General features: G+C 40.4%; 2 protein-coding genes across 14 annotated transcripts in view; one reads left to right on the top strand and one right to left on the bottom strand.

Annotated features, from left to right (window-relative positions):
* CD59 (CD59 molecule (CD59 blood group)) overlaps positions 1-21602 on the bottom strand; it is a 684742-nt gene that overhangs the window by 253815 nt on the left and 409325 nt on the right. The window lies entirely within an intron of this gene.
* HIPK3 (homeodomain interacting protein kinase 3) overlaps positions 1-21602 on the top strand; it is a 90476-nt gene that overhangs the window by 49657 nt on the left and 19217 nt on the right. For all 13 annotated transcript variants that reach the window (XM_051825509.2, XM_008269559.4, XM_008269574.4 and 10 more), the window contains exons 3-4: positions 11783-11906; positions 21095-21214. In XM_051825509.2, the coding sequence (XP_051681469.1) occupies positions 11783-11906; positions 21095-21214 (244 nt within the window). The remainder of the gene's footprint in view (positions 1-11782; positions 11907-21094; positions 21215-21602) is intronic.

The following is a 21602-nucleotide window of genomic DNA, read 5'->3' as shown; positions in this document are numbered from 1 at the left end:
TAAAACATATATTATTAAAAAATGTCAGTTTCCTGAAAACCATGTGCAGAGGAGCTATTTCAGATAAGTAACTAAAGAGATGGGTGCCTGGGATTTATTTTGTTTTTGAACTTATATTTTACTGTAATGGAAAGCATCATTGGGACATTGGATAAAATTTGAATGATAATATTGTATTTAATGTTAATTTCCTGATTTTGATGAATATACAGTGGGTAAGTAAGGTGTTGCCTTTAGGAAGTACCCGCTGAATGAAGTGTTTGGTGGTTTGGTGGATAAGTAGTACATCTGCTGCTTACATCCAGCTTGGCTCAGAAATAAATAATTGTATTTGTTGGGGCTTGTGTTGTGGCATAACAGGTTAAGCTGCCACCTGCAACCCTGTCATCCCATATGGGCACCAGTTCAAGTTCTGGTTGCTCCACTTCTGATCCGCTACCTGTTATTGGCGTCTGGGAAAGCAGCAGAAGATTGCCCAAGTGCCTGGGACCCTGCACCCACGAGGGAGATCCAGAAGAAACTTTTGGCTGTTGTGGCCATTTGGAGAGTGAACCCATGGATAGAAGACCTCTGTGTCTCTGTCCCTGTCCCTATCCCTCTCTCTGTCTCTCTCTTTAACTCTACCTTTACAAATAAATAAATAAATCTTAAAAAAAAAAAACCCTATAATTTGTGTGCATATAAAAGAAAAGGATAATACCAATGGAGTTTTAATATTTGGGGAATCTGGTTGAGGGTATTATTGACATTCTTTGTACAATTTTTACTCTTTTCTGTAAGTCTAAAATGATGTCAATATCAGTAGTTATAAAAGTATAAGAAAAAATTTGTTTGGCTGTTTAGTGACAATTAAGAAATAGTAAATTCTATGGTGCTGGTTCCTCATTAATGCATAGGTTTGTGGTCATATAATTAAATAATGGAATTGATAATACATTTAATAGTTCATAAAGTAAAAATTATTTTTTAAAGATTTATTTGAAATGCAGAGTTACAGAGAGAGAGGAAGAGAGGAGAGAATGGTCTTCTATCTGCTGGTTTACTCCCTAATGGCTGTAATAGCTGGAGATGGGCCAATCCCAAGATAGGAGCCAGGAGCTTCTTCTGGGTTTCCCACATGGGTGCAGGGGCCCAAGGACTTGGGCCATCTTATACTGTTTTCTCAAGCCATAGCAGAGAGCTGGATTGGTAGTGGAGTATCTGGGACTTGAACTGGCACCCTTATGGGATGCCAGCACTGCAGGCAGGGGCTTTACCCGCTGTATTTCTGTATGTGGTGTTGAGAAGCTTGTACTTTGACTGCATAGGCTTGTTTGTTTACAAGCCGGCCATGCCCATTAAGTGAGAGATCTTGAAAAGTTACTTCTGGGCTTTAGTTTCCTCATCTTTCAAGTGGGATAATGTAGTATGTGTCTCAGAGGCTTCTGTTAGGATTAAATGAGATAAAAAATATAAAACATTTAACCCAGAATCTGACTCCTAATATGAAGACTCAGTGTCTTGTCTTGCTCTTAGGACTCAACACCAAGCCAGATGATTAAATCATTTATTGCAGTTAAATGGTTTTAGTTAATTTAGTCTAAGCATACCTTATTTATATATAATGAGCTCCTTTTGGCCTTTTCATTTTTTTTTTTTTTTTTTTTTACAGATTTATTTTATTGAAAAGCAGAGGAAGCGGGGATGGGGTGAGGAAGGGAGAGAGATATTTTACATTCACTGGTTCATTCACCCCTCAAATGGCCATCACTGCAGGACTGGGCCAGACTGAAGCCAGAAGCTCAGAACTCTATCGAGGTCTCCCCACTTGATAGGAAGTGTCTCAGGCAGGACTTGAACCCATTCCCATATGGGATGCCAGTGTCACAGGTGGCTGGTTAACCCGCAGTGCTGCTGCAATACTGGACCGCTGTTGCATGTTATTGATGATATATTATAATTTTAGTGTATTTTGTAGTCAAACTGAATATTGCATTGTTTTGTACCTCTTTCCTAATTACCTATAAATTTGAAACAGGTACATTTATCTTGTTGTCACCTCATAGAATGGAATATTGATAGTGTTGCAAAGTGCAGGTGAAAGGAGCCTGTACTGTGACACAGTGGGTTAAGCCTTCATCTGTGACACAGTGGGTTAAGCCTTCATCTATGACACCAGCATCCTATATGGGCATTGGTTTGGGTCCCAGCTGCTCCACTTCTGATTCAACTCCCTGCTAATGTGCCTGGGAGCTCGTTGGAAGATGGCCCAAGTCCCTGGGCCCCTGCCTCCCATGTGGGAGACCCGGAAGAAGCTCCTGGCTCCTGTCTTCCGCCTGATCCAGCCCTGGTAGGAAGATCTCTCTTTCTCTCGGTGTCTCCTGCTTGTAACTCTGGTTTTCAAATAAGTAAAAAAAAAAAAAAAAAAAAAAATCAAAACCTTAAAACAGAACTTCAGTACAGTGTTAATGCAGTGGCACACATACGTAAGCTGTGATAATCAGATTAAGTTTTCTATTTCCATTAGAATGTAGACCACAATGTAAAGAACGGACATATCCAATTTTAGTTATTGCCATGTTTCTTTCTTTGTGTTTTTCATGTACTTTTCCTATTACCATACTAATTTAGTTCCTTGGCTTTTTTTCTGCATATTTGTTAGTGATGTTATCAGGTTAGCCTAGCTTCTCAGTTCTTCCATATCCACAAGAATTTTTAATGATTTTGCACTGTTCTTTGTAGATAAAACAGGAAGCAAATAGTACTGGAGTGCTTTCTCACTCTTGTGTTGCAAAATATTAGCTATTGATCAGTCGTAGACTAAAATGCAAATTCCTGATGCGTCTAGCTTTTTTTGGTATTAGGCTATAAACTATATTTGGCATTTTGGTAATGAATATTAAGTCTTTACTATGTTCTCTCCTCCACATCTCAAGTTTAAAATTTAATAGGCTTTGAAAGTATTTATTACTGCTGCTGTTCTTTGTACTTGGTGCTTTGCTCTGGATCATTGTCCTGCATACTTAAAAGATTAAGTGGACTTGCTATAAGGATATTTTTAATTGTGATATTTTTAGCCCACAACACAAACTACATTTGAATGAGTGCCTATTTTAAGAGTGTGTGCTTTGATTACATTACATCATGTTATTGGATAGTTGCAGTTACAGTCTTAAAAACCATATGAGTGAATGTCTTATTTGATAGTGCTGTTATTTCTTATGGAAACAATTCTCATATTATATAAAGACATTTATAACTTAGAAAGAAAAACATATAAAAAAAGAAAAACATTTATAAAAGTGGTCAGTCATTGTTTTTATTTTTTTTTAAAGATTTATTTTATTTATTTGAAAGACAGAGTTAGAGAGAGGTAGAGACACAGAGATTCCCTTTGGATTAAGTCTGTGGCCTCCCACCCATTCCAGGCTATGGGGGACTCTTGGTGTGTCTAATGCTCTCCTTCCTTCCTTTCTTTTCATTTCTTTTTTTTTTTTTATACATATTTATTTATTATTTGAAAGAGTTACAGAGAGAGGAAGAGAACTCTCTCTTACATCTGCTGGTTCACTCCCCAAATGGTCGCAATGGTCAGGGTTGGGCCATACTGGAGCCAGGAGCTTCTTTAGGGTCACCGATGAGGGTGCAGGGGCCCCAGGACTTTGGGTCATCCTCTGCTGCTTTCCCAGCCACAGTAGCAGGGAGCTGCATGGGAATTGGAGCAGCTGGGACTCTAACCGGTACCTATATGGGATACCGATGCTGCAGGCTGGGGTTTTAATCCACTGTGCCAAACAGCACAGGCCCCTTATTTGTGTTTCTAAGACGTTTTGTTGGTTGTAAAAAAGGCATCATTCTGTGGAATGTTGGAAAGGATACTCATTAAATTGGAAATGAATATACTATTGATGCTAAGTTATGCAAAATTGCACCACTTTAATTAAGGCTTTTAGTTTACATTTGGCCACCTCAAAGTAGTGTAACGTTAGGTTGGTCAATTTAAATACAGTCTTTAAACCCAAACATTAATGCATAGAAAGCAACAAGGCATTGTTAAATAAACAGCAATAATTACTGAATGTTAGGGCTTGTGACCAACTACACGTGATTAAAATTACTTCCCGCATTCACATCCACAGTATTTGTCCACCATCTAACATCACAATCAAAATGTTGAATGTGAAACAATCACTAACAGGCAAAAGTACTAAACTTGTATATTTGGTATTGCAATTACACTTAAGCATGAGCAAGCAAGGGATTCACAGTGAGAATCTACAGCCACAGAAGCTTGAAAATGATTTGTAAAAACTTAAATCATTTAAATGTTGGAAAATATATATTTCTTGTTGTAGACCCCCCTAATAACAGCTGTAAACATTTTTCCCTAACTAAACAAAAGATGAAACATATAATAAGATTTGAAAACTCTGGACATTTCCTTCCCAATATATAGTTGATTTATTTAAGAGCCAGAGGCAGGAGGGCAGGCAGGCAGAGAACTTCCGCTGCAGGTTCACTAACCAGATGCCTGCAATGGGCCAGTGCAGGATGGGCTGAAGCCAACACTCTGCTGTGGGTAACCAGGGTCTTAAATACTAGGCCAAACAACTACCCCTGTTGCCATTTATTTATTTGAAAGAGTTTTGCAGAGAGAGAGAGAGAGAGAGAGAGAGAGGTCTTCCATCTGCTGGTTCACTCCCCAATTGGCTGCAACAGCTGGAGCTGCATTGATCTGAAGCCAGGAGCCAGGAGCTTCTTCTGGGTCTCCCATGCGGGTGCAGGGGCCCAAAGATTTTAGCCATCTTGTACTGCTTTCCCAGGCAATAGCAGAGAGCTGGATTGGAAGTGGAGCAGCTGGGATGCGAACCAGCGCCCATATGGGATGCCAGCACTGCAGGTGGTGGCTCTGCCTGCTATGTCACAATGTTAGCCCCTGTTGCCTTTTTTTTTTTTTTTTTGACAGGCAGAATGGATAGTGAGAGAGAGAGACAGAAAGGTCTTCCTTTTCCGTTGGTTCACCCCCCAATGGCTGCTGTGGCCCAAGGACCTGGGCCATCCTCCACTGCACTCCCAGGCCACAGCAGAGAGCTGGACAGGAAGAAGAGAGCGACTGGGACAGAATCTGGCGCCCCGGGTGGCACCGCCACAGGTGGAGGATTAGCCTATTGTGCCGCGGCACTGGCTTACTTTTGTGTTTAAGGTAGTCAGGGCTGATTCTAATAAAATGACCTTAGAACATACACACAAAATAAGAATGAAGGGATTAGGAGTTTTTCTTCTCAGATCTTTTTATTTTTTAAGATTTATTTATTTACTTGAAAGAGTTACACACACACACACACACACACACACACAGAGGTCCTCCATCTGCTGGTTCACACTCCAGTTGGCCACGACAGCCGGAGCTGCACTGATCTGAAGCCAGGAGCCAGGAGCTTCTTCCAGGTCTCCCACATGGGTGCAGGGACCCAAGGACTTGGACCATCTTCTACTGCTTTCCCAGGCCATAGCAGAGAGCTGGATCATAAGTGGAATAGCCAGGACTTGAACTGGCGCCCATATGGGATGCCAGTATGGCAGGCGGTGGCTTTATATGCTATGCCACAGCACTGGTCCCCTCAGGTAGATCTTTAAGTGCAAAAAATTTGATATAGGAAATATGGTTTCAAATAGCATTGCGATCAGAACAAGCAAATTGGGAGGATGTCTGGAAATAGTAAGGGCTGGATTTTGAGGAACATTGTGAGGCATTTGACTTTCACGCAGATGGGCAACAATTGGGTCTCATTTGTGTATCAAATGTACTACTCAGGCTGCTGGATTGAGAATAGATGGTGATAGTTGTAGGAAATGAGAGAAAGACAAGAATCAAATTTATTTCTACATATTTGAGTCTTGAGAGTTTTTACTTAGTTGGGAAAGGTTGGAGGAGAATTGGGTTTAGGGGGAATCTAGAGTTCTCTCTTTAGACATGTTCAATTTGAGATACCTAACAGACCTTTGAAAAGTGCTGAGTAGACAAGATGTACAAGTCTGGAATTAAGGAGAGAGGCCTGGGTTGGAGTTGCAGATGGAGTCTTAAGAGTAGATGTGATATTTAAAACCTTGTGGTTGGATGAAATCACCTGAGAGAAGTGAATGCAGATAACGAAGGTAGATGTCTAAAGATCTATCCTTGGGGCACCTTTAAAGTTTGGGAACATGAAATGGCTCCTGGCTTCGGAACGGCGCAGTGCCGGCCGTGGCAGCCGTTTGGGGGGTGAACCAACGGAAGGAAGACGTTTTTCTCTGTCTCTCTCTCTCTCTCTAACGCTGCCTGTCCAAAAAAAAAAAAAAAAAAAAAAGAATGCTGGGAGTAGGGGGTGGTTTAAAGAGAACAGAAGATTCTCCTGGTGTCCTGGAAGACCAGTGCAGTCAGTTTCTAAAGCAGGAAAGCATAATCAGCTGTGTGAAACAGTGCAAGTCAAGTAAACCAGGACATGACAACGTGGTGGCTGATGGTGATCTTGACAGGGTTGATTTTGGTGGAATGATGGGTAAGGAAAGCCTGATTAGAGTGAGTTTAAGATAGGGGTAGAATTGGAGGCAGCTTGTGCAAACAGTGCTTTCAAGAAGGATTGCAGAACAGAGAAAGGGATGATGGCTGAAGGGCATGCAATCAAGGGTGTTGTGGAATTGTCCTATGACAGGGGGCTATTGGGGGTGAGAGAATGGGAAATTGGTAGCGCAGCTTACCTCATCAAGTGAGCATGGATGCCTTAGATAAGAAGCATGACACTGACAGATGCAAGTGGGCCAGTGGATGTGACGAGACTGTGGAAGCTGTCTGTTAAACTGCATTTATTTATTTCGGGAAAGCAGCCTGGGGGACTTCGGTCAGGAATGAGGGTGGGGAGGCAATGGAGGTCTGAGAAGGAAGGGAATTCGAATTAGAACAGTGGGAGTATGAATAGATTAGGGAAAGGTGTATATTGAATTGCTTTTATATATATTCTTTTACTTACTCCTTTAGCTGATCCTCTTTTTGTAAGATCAGTAAAGGTCCAAACTAAATTTTACTTGATCTGAGAGGGTGAGCTGCGTGTCTGCTCAGTGAGTGTTTAAATCTAGCTTAAGTAGTTGATTTTCACTATATGAGATCAGTGTTTCCTTACCAGACTCCAGTATTTGTCTTACCAGGATTTTCTTCATAGATACCTAAATTTTTAGTATCACTGAAGCATAAAGTTCATATGGAAGACAACTTAATGGAAATTGTATTCATGATCTGTGTTCTTTTAATATTTGATTGCCAGTAAATGGCTAAGAAGTTCTTACTGTTTTATTTTAGTCTGAAAAGTTTGAAGAACAAGTAGTATAAGGTTATCTAAATCATAAGTCCATTTACATTGAACACAGAAGAAAAACCAATAGTTTCTTTAAATACTAGTACCTGCTTTTCCCTTCTTAGCCTCTATTCTATTAAAATCATTTTCTGGCTGTACTGGCCAGTTCATCCTAGTCAGTACTTGTTCTTGATGGAAGCCCTCTGCTCTGACCTTCTGTGTGCTGGAGTCTATTCTTGCTTAGTAGCCTAGTGAACTGCCATGGCCTCTCTTTGGTTTGCTTTTTATTTTTCATAACAGCAGAGAAATGGATACAACTTAAATGTCTGACATCTATTGAACGTGTGAATAAAGCTTTGTATCTGCTGGAATAGTATTCAGCAATAAAAATGGACGAACTCCTGAAAACTCCTGCACACAGAAAACATGGTGCCAACTGAATTTAATCAGAAAAAGACTACATATTATTCTACTTATGGAATGTTCAGAGCATGGAAATTTAAAGCAAATAGGTCTGTAGTGGCCTAAGGATGGGACAATTGGTAAAGATGGGGAGTGATGTTAGTGGATATAGGAAATAGCCTATCATTGTGATGGTTGCACAGTTCTTTGAATGTAATAAAACCCATTGAACTGTAGCATGTAATTGGATAAACTGTGTGGTACATAAATAATATCTAAAGGAGTCTGTTATTTAACTAGAAATAGAACTGCAATACAACTGAGCAATCCCATTCCTGGGTATATGTCCAAAAGATGTGGAATCATTGTGTCAAAGACTTACCTGCACTACCATGTTTATTATCGCACTTTTCACAATAGACAAAGTATGGAATCAATGAAGGTGTCCATCAGGTGAATGGATAAAGAAAATGTGAAATATGGAATGGAATACTATTCAACCATGACAGCATGAAGTCCTGTCATTTGCAGCAAAGTGGGTGGAACTACAGGATGCTGTTAAGTGAAATAAGTTGAACACAGAAACACTTGTATGTGGGAACTAAGAAAACAAACAATATGAGCAGAGAATGTTAATTACTAGAGGATGGAGGGAGTGGGAGGGATAATAGGGAGTTTGGATTAGAAAATAGGGGAGGTTGGATATGGTTTATAGATTGTGAGAAATACACTAATATAAGATGTTAATAAAAGGAGCTTGATGTGGGGTGTACTGTCAGTCTTTCCATATTTGTACAGTTTTTAGTTTGTGAATTTAAAACTATTCTGAAACAGTTAAAAGAAGTACCATCCACACCTGCCTCTACCTCCTAGAAAACTGCTCTTATTTCAGTCGTTTATGTGTGAGTTTACCATTTACTCATCTTCACGTTTGTGTTACATTTCTCTGGTATCTTCTTACTTTCTAAGTAGAGAGAAGTGCGGAGAAAGACCGTTGTAGAGGAGCGTTCATGTGAGGCCTGGATGACTGTGCTTTCGTTTTCACTGAGTGCTGTTACCTGACAGAATCATCAGCTACTGACCCTGAGCTTTGTCTTTTTAGGAATTATCTGGTCAGTATTTCAGATCCAACCAGACCTAAGTTGTTCAGTCACTAAACTCACGAAGCTGAAGCATATCAGCATTATGCTTAGTTTATTAACTTTGACAAATGAATCTATTAAGCACATTAGATATTCATGTTGTCCTTACTGTTCTCACTGTGTAGGAAAACTACATTACGACCCATATTATGACCAATATTTTCTTGAATATGAAATCAGCACACAAATTCATAGTGTATCTGCATTCATGGTAGTAAACCAAGATCTCTATCTCTAAGAATACAGTTGTTTTCTAGAGCTAGACATACTGAGTTTCTGAGTTCAGACACCCTTTTTTCCTAACAAAACTGTTTTTTTCTGCCAATAATTGACTATTTGGAAAAATATGGAAAAATGGAATAACACAAATAAAAATGTTCCAGAATAGCCATATTTTTGAGTGACAGTCCTACTTTCTTATTTGATTCAGAGAATGAAAACATTTTTTTTCTACTGCTCTAATGAAAGTCAGAGAATAAAACATTAGAGTCCTGTTTACCCAACTTAAAATTTTAACTGTTTTATGTCATTGTCCCATGATTTTATTTTTTCTTTTCTATAGACAGAGATCTCCCATTTGCTGATTTCACTCCCCAGATGCCTGCTGGGTCTGTGTCTGGCTGAAGTCAGGGGCCAGGAACTTACTTTTGGCCTCCTTTGTGGGTGTGACAGGGACAGCTACTTGAGCCATCACCTGTTGCCTTCTAGGCTACACATTAGCAGGAAAATGGAATCAGGAAGTGTAGCCAGGAGCTGAATCCAGGCACTGTTATGTGGGATGTGAGTGTCCCAGGTAGTGTCTTAAGTGCTATGCCAATACCCAACAGTAATTTTTTTTAAGGTTTTAGAGAAACAAAAAAATTTGCTCTTAATGAAATTGATAAATTTGAATTTGTTTAAATATTTATTTATTTGAAAGACAGAGCTTCAGAGAGAGTGAGCGAGCGAGCAATCTTCCATCTTCTGGGTCATTCCCCAAATATGCACAGCAGCTAGGTCTGGGCCAAGGACCATAAACTCCATCCTGGTCTTTCAGATGGGTGGCAGGGACCCAGGTACTTTAGTCATCGCCGCTGCCTGCCAGAGTGTACATTAGCAGGAAGGTGTATCCAGAATGGACCTGGGACTCGAACTAGGTAGGCATTTTAGATATCCTGGTATGGGATATGGGCATCTCAGCTGTGTCTTGTTGGCTGTACCAAATACTCACACCTCATATCTGATGGTTTTATCTAGATCATAAGTGTTTTAAAGTATTGCTTCCCAAATCTTTACATGTGAAGATAGACATAGAAAACATATGACATACTAGGGTTAACAGGAGGAAATTTGGTCACATTTTTGTGGGTCTTGGTAAAGAGATTTATTGTATTTTCTTTATGATATATATGTGTAGCAAAATGAAATGAAAATCTTGTGGGAAACTAGATGCAGCAACTATGGAGTTGTTCCCTTCACACCCCCCTTAGAGGGCCTCTACGTGAAGCAGCTGATTGAGAGCTTTCACCTGTTGGACCCTCAGGTACCCTGCAATGCTCAGGCTGAGGCCACACTTAACTCTAGGCCACTCACAGCCAGAGACCAGACCTGGGAGGTTTACTGAAACTGGGCTCTTCTTACTCGATGGGGGCTCTTGTAACAGTTAATGTTTGCTTTGAGATTATGATTCGGACTAGTATTTTCATGTAAGTTAAGTATACTGCTGTCAGAGGTCCTTTGTCTCCAATTCTTTTTTTGCCTACCTTTTCAGGTGTCAGACTTGCTCTAGACTGAGGGCTCTCCTCAACTGCACCTGCCTCCTCCCTGTGTCCTTCATAAACATCTCCCTCAACAAACTTCTGCCATGTGTAATTTTCTCAGAGGCTCTGAACTGACAACAGTTAAAAATGCGTTTCTAGTTCACTTGAGTTAGTTTTCCGTTACTATAACTATTGTATCTAAGATTTTATAGTTTGATTAATAGGATATTGAAATTTCCTACACTAAAAAATTTGAAATTCTCCCTGATCTGTGACAACTAACTGAGCACCTAAAAGGTGCTAAAAGGAAACGTGTAGAAGTGAAATGGACACTATGAGAAACAATGACTTGATCAGCCCTTGTCCTGACTGTCGAGGAACAACTTACTATTTTATTCCGTTTAGGTTTTTTTTGTTGTTGTTCTACTTAATAGCACTGGTTGAACTCTTTAATTAACACACAATCATTCTTAGGTGTTTAAATTTAACTGAAAAGTGATCCCTGTTAAATATAAGAGTGGGAATGAGGGAGGAGATGTACAATTTGGCACATGCTCACTCAGACTTACCCCTAATGGTAGAGCTAGAAACGTGCCAGTGGATTCCAAATCGATCCCATCAAGGTGACAGGTACCAATGGCATCTTACTAGTCAGAGTGATTAGTTTCAGTTCATAATCCATCCTAATGATAGGATTAAGTGTCAAAGGGATCACATAACAAGACTAGTGTCTGCTAATAATAACTGATAGAATTAAAAAGGAGAGAATGATCCAAATGGGAAGTAGGATATACAGCAGACTCATAGAATGGCAGATGCCCTAAACAGCACTTTTCATTTCTGTTGATGTCATAGTGCATGTATTTAATAGTCTATCAGTTTTCTTTCTAGTATGTTATTTCTAGTCTGTGATAATCTCAAAACAAAATCTGTTTTTTTTTTCTTAAAATGTTATGTTATTAAAGCTATATGGGAAAAAGAAATATGGTGAAGAGATTTCATCTTAGGAATGCTATATCCATCATGCTTTTTTCAGCCTAATTCAAGATTATGGTTAGGTTTCAAAGAGTTCTGAAATAGTGACAAGTTTCTGTGAACAGAAGGCTATTCCTCTACTATTTTACTAACTTTTCTTGTAATGTCATATGAAATCAGGTACTTACCCTAATTCTTTTTATTTTTTGAATTTCAGAGCTCCGGAGATTATATTGGGGTTGCCATTTTGTGAAGCCATAGACATGTGGTCATTGGGATGTGTGATTGCAGAATTATTCCTTGGATGGCCGCTCTACCCAGGAGCCTTGGAGTATGATCAGGTAATCTGGGAGAGTTGGTAGAACAGTAACAGACTTATAGGAATGTATGGTGCCAGTTAAACAATACCTGTGGAAATCTTTTTAAAATAAGGTACAAAAACGTGGGGTAATTTAAATTCTACTATGTTTTAAAAACTCTCTTATAATGCTGCAGTAAGTTTCTATAAGCAAAATTATAATCCACAGGTCCCAAACCAGTTTTTGTAAAATTTTTGGAAGAGATTTTTACATGACATTTTTGCACTATAGAAATATAAAGGGCTGGATTGTGTTCATTTCGTTCATAATGCTTTGTTAATATGTACGAAATGTCAGCTATTCCCAAGGAGTCAAAAAATCCTACAAGGCGTTATAATTTTTAATCTTAAACCAAGAACTATTGTTGGTGTTAAGCACTCATTCCCCAGACATTTGAACCCTCTTCAGTTTTCTCATCCGGTTTTGAATGGTGCTGAAAGTATAGTTTAACACTATTTCACAATTCTTAATAGAATTCAATAAATTACCTCATGAAACACATTTTTTCTCAAGTTTTCAGGTATGTTCATTAGCCTCTTTAAGCTAATAGAGTGTTGTTAGGGTCTTGATTTTTTGTGCCAACATTTTTGGAGAAATTGTCATCTTGTTCATTATTCTTTTAAAGATGTATTTGTTTAAAAGAGAGTTATGGGTGCAGGGGTGGGGAGAGGGAAGGAGAGAGATAGCTATCATCCACTGGTTCACTCCCTAAATGGCCACAATGGTGGAAGCCAGGAGCCCTGAACTCCACCTGGGTCTCCCACATGGGTGTCAGGGGCCCAAGAACTTGGGCCATCTTCCACTGCTTTCCCAGTCACATTAGCAGGGAGCTGGAACAGAACAGAGTAGCTGGTATTCAAAACCAATGTCACAGGTGGTAGCTTAACCCACTGCGCCTTTAGCATCTCCTCTATTAAGGAAATATATTGTCATATTTTAATAGAGAATGTTAGTCAACATCAACAAATTGGTTATATTAATATTTTCTTTCTATAATTGGCTTACTGGGGATAAATATTTTTATTTAGTAATATTAACTTAATATTAACTTAATTATTACTATTAACTGTAATAGGAAATATAACATTTTAAAGGAAACATAATCATATTTTGCCTTAATTCTGATTTTCAGGGATTAGGTTTCTTTTCTTTTTTTAAAGATTTTTGTTTGTCTGGGAGGTAGAGCCACAGAGAAAGAGCAGACAGAGAGAAAGGTCTTCCCATCTGTTGGTTCACTTCCCAGATGGCTGCAATGACCAGAGCTGATCTAAAGCCAGGAGCCTGGAGCTTCCTCTGGGTCTCCTGTATAGGTACAGAGGCCAAGCACTTGACCTTCTTCCACTGCCTTCCCAGGCCATAGGCAGAGAGCTGGATTGGAAAAGCAGCAGCCGGGACATGAGCCAGCGCCTATATGGGATGCTGGCATTGCAGGCAGGGGCCAAGCCTACAGGGCTCAAGTTCCTAAATCCAAAGGAGAGGGGCTAACATTGTGGTGTAGCAGGTAAAGCTGCTACCTGTGATGCTGGCATCCCATATGTTCCTTGATGTTCCATTTCTGACTCAGATCCTGGATGTTCCATTTCTGATTCAGATCCATGCTAATTTGCTTGGGATGGCAGCTGAAGATGACCCAAGTACTTGGGCCTCTGCACCCATGTAGGAGACCTGGATGAAGCTTTTTAGGCCTGGCTTAGCCCTGATTGTGGCAGCCATTTTGGAGGTGACCAGCTTTTAAAAGAAGGAGCTTTCTCTTTTTTGTCTCTCCTTCACTCTATAACTCTGCCTTTCAAGTAAATAAATAAATACATAAGTAAATCTTCAAAAAAATAAATAAAAGGAATATGAGAGGTAATTAATTTGAATAAATGTTCCTGCGATATCTCTAAAAGCCATTTATTATTAATTATCAAATTAGATGTTATCATTGACTTTTTAAAAAATATTTATTTGTTTATTTGAAAGAGTTAACACAGAGGGTCAGCACTGTGGCACAGTGGGTTAACGCCCTGGCCTGAAGCTCCAGCATCCCATATGAACACCGGTTCGAGTCGAGGCTTGTTCTGCTTCCAATCAAGCTCTCTGCTATGTAACTCTGACTTTCAAATGAATAAATAAATCTTTAAAAAAAAGTTACACAGAGAGAGAAGGAGAGGGAGAGAGAGAGAGAGGTCCCCTCCATCTGCTGGTTCAATCCCCAGTTGGCTACAACGGTCTGAGCTGCACCCATCCGAAGCCAGGAGCCAGGAGCTTCTTCAGGTCTCCCACACGGGTGCAGGGGCCCAAAGACTTGGGCCATCTTCTACTGCTCTCCCAGACCATAGCAGAGAGCTGGATTGAAAGTGGAGCAAGCTGGGACTTGAACCAGTCGCCATATGGGATGCCAGCACTGCAGGCAGTGACTTTACCTGCTAAGCCACAGCACAGGCCCCTATCATTGACTTCCAATGAATTTCTCCCCATGAAACTTCCCTTTCAGGTTACATGTTCTGTCTTCTCTGCCTTCCCTCCTCCGTGTGCAGGATACCCTTAAAAAGACAGTTTCTGAAAAATTTTTCATACTTGCTGGTTTCCCTCTTTTTTTTTTTTTTTTAAGCCAATTTACTTAACTGCGCAGATGCTGGCAGCTCCCAAAGGGTCGGTGATCTAATCAGAGACGCCGGCAGTCCTCCAGTGCTGAGGCGCCAGTCAGATGCTAGAAATACACCTTTGGCTCTGTGGATGGCAATGTTTGGCATGCGCGGCACCCTGCACACAGGGCGCCCTCTAGTGGCAGTTTCCAGTGACTACGCTAGTGGTATTCTGATTTGAACTTTTCCATTCTAGTCTTGAACAACTTCGGTTAGTACTGAAAAGGACCCCAGAGATGATCTAGTTATTGCTTCCCTCTCATTTTATGAGACATCTGAGGTCCAGAAAAATGAACTGACTCATCCGAGTCATAATGGTAATTTTAAAGACAAAGCCCTGAGTTTAAAAAAAAAAATAGGACAAGTATTATCCAGATTTAACAGTCTTGTAAAGATTTATTTATTTACTTGAAATCAGAGTTACACTGTAAGGAAAAAAAATGAGAAAGAAGTCCCTACACCTTAACTGCAATGTCGTGGTTTATCAGTTATCACTGGGATAGCGACAGAAAACAGACAGGCAGTCCCCTCACATTCTAAATTAGGTGATTAAAATCTAGGGTGGGGGGCTGGTGCGGTGGCATAGCAAGTAAAGCCACCGCCTGCAGTGCCGGCATCCCATATGGCCGCTGATTCAAGTTCTGGCTGCTCCACTTATGACAGCTCTCTGCTATGGCCTGGGAAGGCAATGGAAGATGTCCCAAGTCCTTGGGCCCCTGCATCAGGGTGGGAGACCTAGAAGAAGCTTCTGGCTCCTGGCTTCGGATCGCTGCAGCTCTGGCCATTGTGGCCATCTGGGGAGTGAACCAGCAGATGGAAGACCCTTCTCTCTCCCTTTGCCTCTGTGTAACTCTGCCTTTCAATAAATAAATATTTTTTAAAAATTATTTATTTGAGTTAGGGTGGTGAATAGAAGTACATAGAATGATCTCTATTCTCTCGTTCACTTCCCAAATTCCTGTGATGACTGAGCCTTTGCCAGTCCAAAGCTCGGAGAATTGCAAGCTGAATCCTCGTCTTCCATGTTGATACCAGGGATCCAATTATATGAACCGTGACTGTTGTCTCTTTATTTATTTGGAAAGCAGAGTTAGAAAGAGAGGGAGAGATATAGGGAGAGAGATCTTCCATCTGCTGGTTCACTTAGCAAATGGCTGCAATGGCCAGGGCTGGGCTAGTCAGAAACCAAGAGCTAGGAGCTTCTTTTGGGTTCCCCATGTGGGTGCAGGTGCCCAAATTCTTGGGCCATCTTCTGCTGCTTTCCCAGGCGCATTAGTAGAGAGCTGTGATGTAAGTGAAACAGCTGGTCTTGAACTGGTGCCCATATGGGATGCTGGTATTGCAGGAATCGGCTTCATCTGCTACTCCACAATGGTGGCCCCTGTCAATATTATTTATAAAGAAGAGAAAATCATCCAGTTTGGAAAATTCAATTCAACATGAACAAACAATTCTGTCATTTGTTCCTGTTGTAATAGCTTGAAAATGATTTAAATCTAAAATTAACAGAACCAAAAGGAAAAATAGATTGTCACAATCAGAGATTTTAGCATTATTTCTCTTCATAATCAATAGAATAGAAAAAAAAAGTCATTAGGACTATAGATTTGAATACATGATTGATTAAGTTGACCTAATGACATAGTCATAGCACATTACACCCCAAACTGCAGAATATGTGCATTTCATATTCACATGAAGCATTACTAAAATAAAGGCTTCTGAAATATATTGTAGCTTTATTTTTGTTGATGTCAAATCTGTATTTGATCTTCTAGTACAACATTTGTTTTTCTGCTTACAAAAGAGTTGAAAAAGAGTTCTTAATTATAGCACTATAAGTATTATACACTTAAAAGACAGATTTGAGGACCCAGGAAATATGTTCAGTTTATCAGTTTATTGGGTTACTATTCTAGCCCTTTAATTACTTTTATCATTTCTTAACTCTTTTCCAAGGCAATTTCTTTTTGAATTTTAGTTTCTACAACTAGACACAATGTTGAAAATTATCATTTCATGTTTTTTGTTTATTTGAAAAGTGAAGTTAGAGAGAGGGAGAAGGAGAGACAGAGGTCTTCCATCTGCTGGTTCATTCCCTAAGTGGCTCGAGTGGCCGGGCTGGGTCAGGCCCAAGTCAGGAGCCTGGAGCTTTTTCTGAGTCTCACACGTGGGTGCAGGGGCCCAAGGATTTGAGCTGTCTTCCGCCACTTTCCCAGGTGTATCAGCAGGGAGCCGGATTGGAAGAGGAGCAGCCGGTACTCTAATGGGTGCCCAGAAGGGATGCTGGTGTAACAGGTGGAGGCTTAATCTTTTATCCCACAATGCTAGCCCCCAAACTTCTAAACTTATATTTCGAGCCTTATATTATGTAAGAAAAATGAAGGGCACCATTTCAGCTCTGTTGCCAGGACCATCTTTCAAGATTTCTACCTTTTTTAGGGTATTTGGATTGCAAAAAAGCCTACTCAGGCTGGCTCAGAATTGAAGGCCTGAAGTAGGAATGGAGAAGGTAGGGGAGGTGGTTATGAAAGATGCCAGTGAGGTAAAATTGTTGGGATTTTCGATTTGGGGAGAGATGAAGGAGAGGTACTTGTCTGACAAACGTATTATTTGTACATGTGGATTATCACAGACACCCAAGAATGGAGCTATAACACAACTGGGTTTTGCGAAGCTGAAAATTGCTTTTAGAATCAGGCAGCACAAGAGGAACTGATAGGTATTATTTGAACTTGGTGGTTGGTGCTTGACCATTGCTGTGCCTCAGTTGTGTGACAAATGCTATTATCTCTTTTGATGTTGATTTCCTACCCAGAGTTTCTGCCTACTTATATCCTTGGTTAGGTTCCATGGCCTTCAAAATCCAGCTCTATCTATTAACCTTTCTGCTCATCCCCCAACAGTAATTGGTATTTGTTCATTCACATTTCTAAATGGTAAATCTGATTTGCTTAGCTTCTTTCTAGTTGTATTCACAAGCCCATGAATAAGTAGCTTAAGAATTAGGTTCCTGCTCTTCATTCACTGGAGACAAGGAGGCAGTCAATTCATGAATTGGGAGCTATAGATGGAGCATCTTCAAAAGACTGGGCAGGCATTATGACCAGTAATAAGCTCAAGGCCAAAATCAACTTAGAGCTTTCCTTGCCACTTTTTTTTTTTTTTTTTTTGGCTGTGTTGTGTTTTGTTTTCGCAGTGCCATTAGAATACCTCAGGCATATCAATTGCTCTATTCTTTGTGCTCTTCCAGCAGGTTGTTTTCTTTATGACAGTGGCACTTTTAGCTTAATCAGAAATTATATGCTTAAATATTTATCTGTTATAGTGAGTTATGTGCTTTTCAAGATGGGTAAAATGTTTTATTCATCTGCATGTGTTCAGCATCTGACACATAATAGATGCTCTGTATATGTTTTTGTTGAAATCGAACTATTGATGGCTTTCATATCTGATATCTTGGTACCAAACTCTGAGAACCTTTTCCTTTCATTTTCTGCTTCTTCCAGATAAGGTGTTTAGGTACTTGAGAGGTGGCAGGTGAGGGAAGGGACAATGATGAAATGAGACTAGTTAGTAATGTGGAGATTCTAGTTGTCATCTTTTTGAAGTTGGGGCACAAACACAGATAAAACATAGGCTCTGTTGTCAGGGGACACACCGTATGGGAAGGAATATACAGTGCTTTTATAAATACATTAGAATTGTTATGGTCCAGGTGTGATGGTAGCACCAAGGACAGTGCTCTCCTTTGCTTAGGGTGGTCAGGAATGGCTTTATAGAAGATCTGGAAGAAGGAATAAAGTTTTAAATATGGATTTAGTGAAGGAGAAAATAGATTTGTTAGTAAGTAGGAATTAGAGGAGCAGTCCAGGGAAGAGAAACTGGCCAGGCAGAGCTGAGCACAGTGCGAGATCAGGCTGGAGCATAGGAGACCGTGAATGGACAGGGAAGGTGGAGAGCCAGAGGGCCTCCGAGCTGTGGTTAGAGGTTTGGAAATTGCCCTGGATGCAGTAAAGGGTTGTTAACTGATTATACAATCAGATTTGCATTTTGCTAGAATATTTGGTAGCAGTGTGAATAATGACATTAGGGGAACATGGAGGCAGGTTGAGTAATTGAAAGGGCTGAGAAATTGTCTCAGAATCACAGACCTGAAGTAGGGAAGGAGAAGAGGGGACAGTTGTGAAACATACTAGTATGGTAAAATTGTTAGGGTTTTCATTTTGGGTAGAGATGAGGAAGAGGTACTTGTCTGGTACAAATGTCCTGTTTCTTATTTGGGTGGTAGTGCTATTAATGAACGAAAGAGCTAGTGAGGATTAACAGATTGAAAGGAATTGTTTGGATTGATGGAGGAACTTAAAAAATCCAGGTGGATGGACACTGTTGAGTAAGCAGTTGAGGAACTTTAGAGGCAGAGATACAGATTTAGAGATAATACCTGTGGAGTGAAGACAAGAAAGACAAAAGCAATGTCTTACAAAGAACAAATGGAGAAAGGCCATAAAAGATGTAGGATGAGAACCAGAAAAGAATGGTGTCGTGGGAATGGAGTAGACAGAACTTTTAAGGTAGTATCAAAGTAAGATAAGGGGGCTGGCCCTGTGGCGTAGCTGGTAAAGCCACCTCCTGCAGCACTGGCATCCCTTATGGGCGCCAGTTTGAGTCCTAGTTGCTCCATTTCCAATCCAGCTCTCTGCTATGGCCTGGGAAAGCAATAGAAGATGGCCCAAGTCCTTAGGTTTCTGCACCCACGTGGGAGACGTGGAGGAAGCTCCTGGCTCCTGGTTTCGAATTGGCACAGCTCTGGCGATTGCAGCCAATTGGGGAGTGAACCAGAGGATGAAAGACCTCTCTATCTCTCTCTCTCTGCCTTTCCTTCCAATTTTAGTATATGTGCTGCCAAAGTGAGCACATTTCTGCCTTTCCTTCTCTGTGTGTAACTCTGACTTTCAAATAAATAAATAAATCTTTTAAAAAAAAGAAGATAAGGACTTCCGTGTAATCATTGTGTGTGTTCATTTTAACAGATCATTACTTATCTTAATCTGTGTCATAAGACTGACTTAGAGTAACATTCAGGTTGCAGTGTGTTGAGATAAGAATGGAAAGGTAAATAATACATGCTGTGTAAAAAAAAACTTTTAATAAAGATTTATTTATTTGAGACGCAAAGTGACAGAGAAAGAGAGAGAGATCTTCCATCTGTTGGTTCACTCCCCAAATAGCCACTGCAGCCTCCTGGCTAAAGTCAGGAGCCAGGAACTCCATCTGGGTCTCCCACATGGGTGGCAGAGGCCCAAACATTTGAACCATTTTCCACTGCCTTTCCGGGTGCATTAACAGGAAGCTAGGTTGGAAGTGGAGCACCCTGGATATGGGATGCTAGCATCTTGAGTGGCAGCTTAACATGTTATATAACACAATGCCAGTTCTCTCCCCACTTTTTAAAGATTTATTTGAAAGGCAAAATTAGAGAAAGAGAGAGATCAGTTGATCTTCCATCTACTGGGTTCACTCCCCAAATGATTGCAGTTGGCTCTTGAACTGGCGACTGAATGGGATGCCAATGTCTCAGGCAGCTTTACATGCTATGCCACAACACCATCCCCTTTTCCCTGCCTCCACCCCCTTTTTAAAAAACAGCCGGCGCCATGGCTCACTAGGCTAATCTTCCACCTGTGACACCAGCACCCTGGGTTCTAGTCCTGGTTGGGGCACTGGATTTTGTCCCGGTTCCTCCTCTTGCAGTCCAGCTCTCTGCTGTGGCTCGGGAAGGCGGTGGAGGATGGCCCAAGTGCTTGGATCCTGCACCCGCATGGGAGGCCAGGAATAAGCACCTGGCTCATGGCTTCGGATCGGCATGCCGGCCACAGCATGCCGGCCATAGCAGTCATTTCGGGGGTGAACCAAAGGAAGAAAGACCTTTCTCTCTGTCTCTCTCTCTGTCTAACTGCATGTCAAAATAAAAATAAAATAAACATTAAAAAAAAAAAACTTTTAAGAAACTTTGCGAGGCAGTGACACTGAGAGAGAGAGCTGCTGTTTGTTGATTCATTCCCCAAATGCCCACAATGTCCAGGGATCTGCCTGGCGGAAGCCAAGAACTGGAACCTCAGTTTGGGTTTCCTGGGCACAGTGGATTAAACTGCTTGCTGTGAGGGCAACATCCCATATCGGTGCCAGTGTGAGTCTCAGCTGCTTTACTTATGATCTAGATTTCTGCTAATGCGTCTGGGAAAGCCGTGAAAGATGACCCAAGTGCTTGGGCCCCTGCACCCACGTGGGAGACCTAGATTGAGTTTCAGGTCTTTGCTGTCTTTCTTTAAAACATTACTTTACTGTGGTACTCAGAACAGTGTATTCTTGTGTATGCCCCACTAGATAATGCATTTCTTGAGGATATAGATTTTGTCTTTTAATTCCTGATCAAATGAACCTAGTATATAATTACTTAATTAATGTAAGTGATAAAAATGTTAAGCTACTTCTTACTGTATGAAAGAATATACTCTTTTGTTTTTGTAAATTATTTTTCAGATTCGATACATTTCTCAGACTCAAGGTTTACCAGGAGAACAGTTGTTAAATGTGGGTACAAAATCCACAAGATTTTTTTGTAGAGAAACAGATATGTCTCATTCTGGTTGGAGATTAAAGGTAATGCATGAAAAAAAAATAGAAAAACAGTTTTCTTAAATGCCTTATGCATGAATAATACCTTCTGTGCCTATTTTTAACCCTGCTGTATTTCTTTTGAATTTTAATGTTTGACCTTTTCCTCTTTAAGAAGAAATTCCTTCCTCATAATGATTTAGCTTGTTCTCTAATGTGGCAATATTGTTATTACCTCATCTTAAGTTTTTAAAACCCTATATGTGTGTATTTGTGTTGTGTTTATCTTTTCCACTCAGTTCTGCATTATTAAGCTGTATAGGATAGGCACTGAGTCTTAACTACTCACTACATGTCCCACGTAGGCTGGGATCTTCGTGGACACAGTATACTCTTAATGGTCAACTTTTATAACTATTAGTTACATTGTTCA

Source organism: Oryctolagus cuniculus, chromosome 1 (assembly GCF_964237555.1).
Source record: "Oryctolagus cuniculus chromosome 1, mOryCun1.1, whole genome shotgun sequence".
Taxonomy (NCBI): domain Eukaryota; kingdom Metazoa; phylum Chordata; class Mammalia; order Lagomorpha; family Leporidae; genus Oryctolagus; species Oryctolagus cuniculus.
This window is presented reverse-complemented; position numbering and strand designations above follow the sequence as displayed.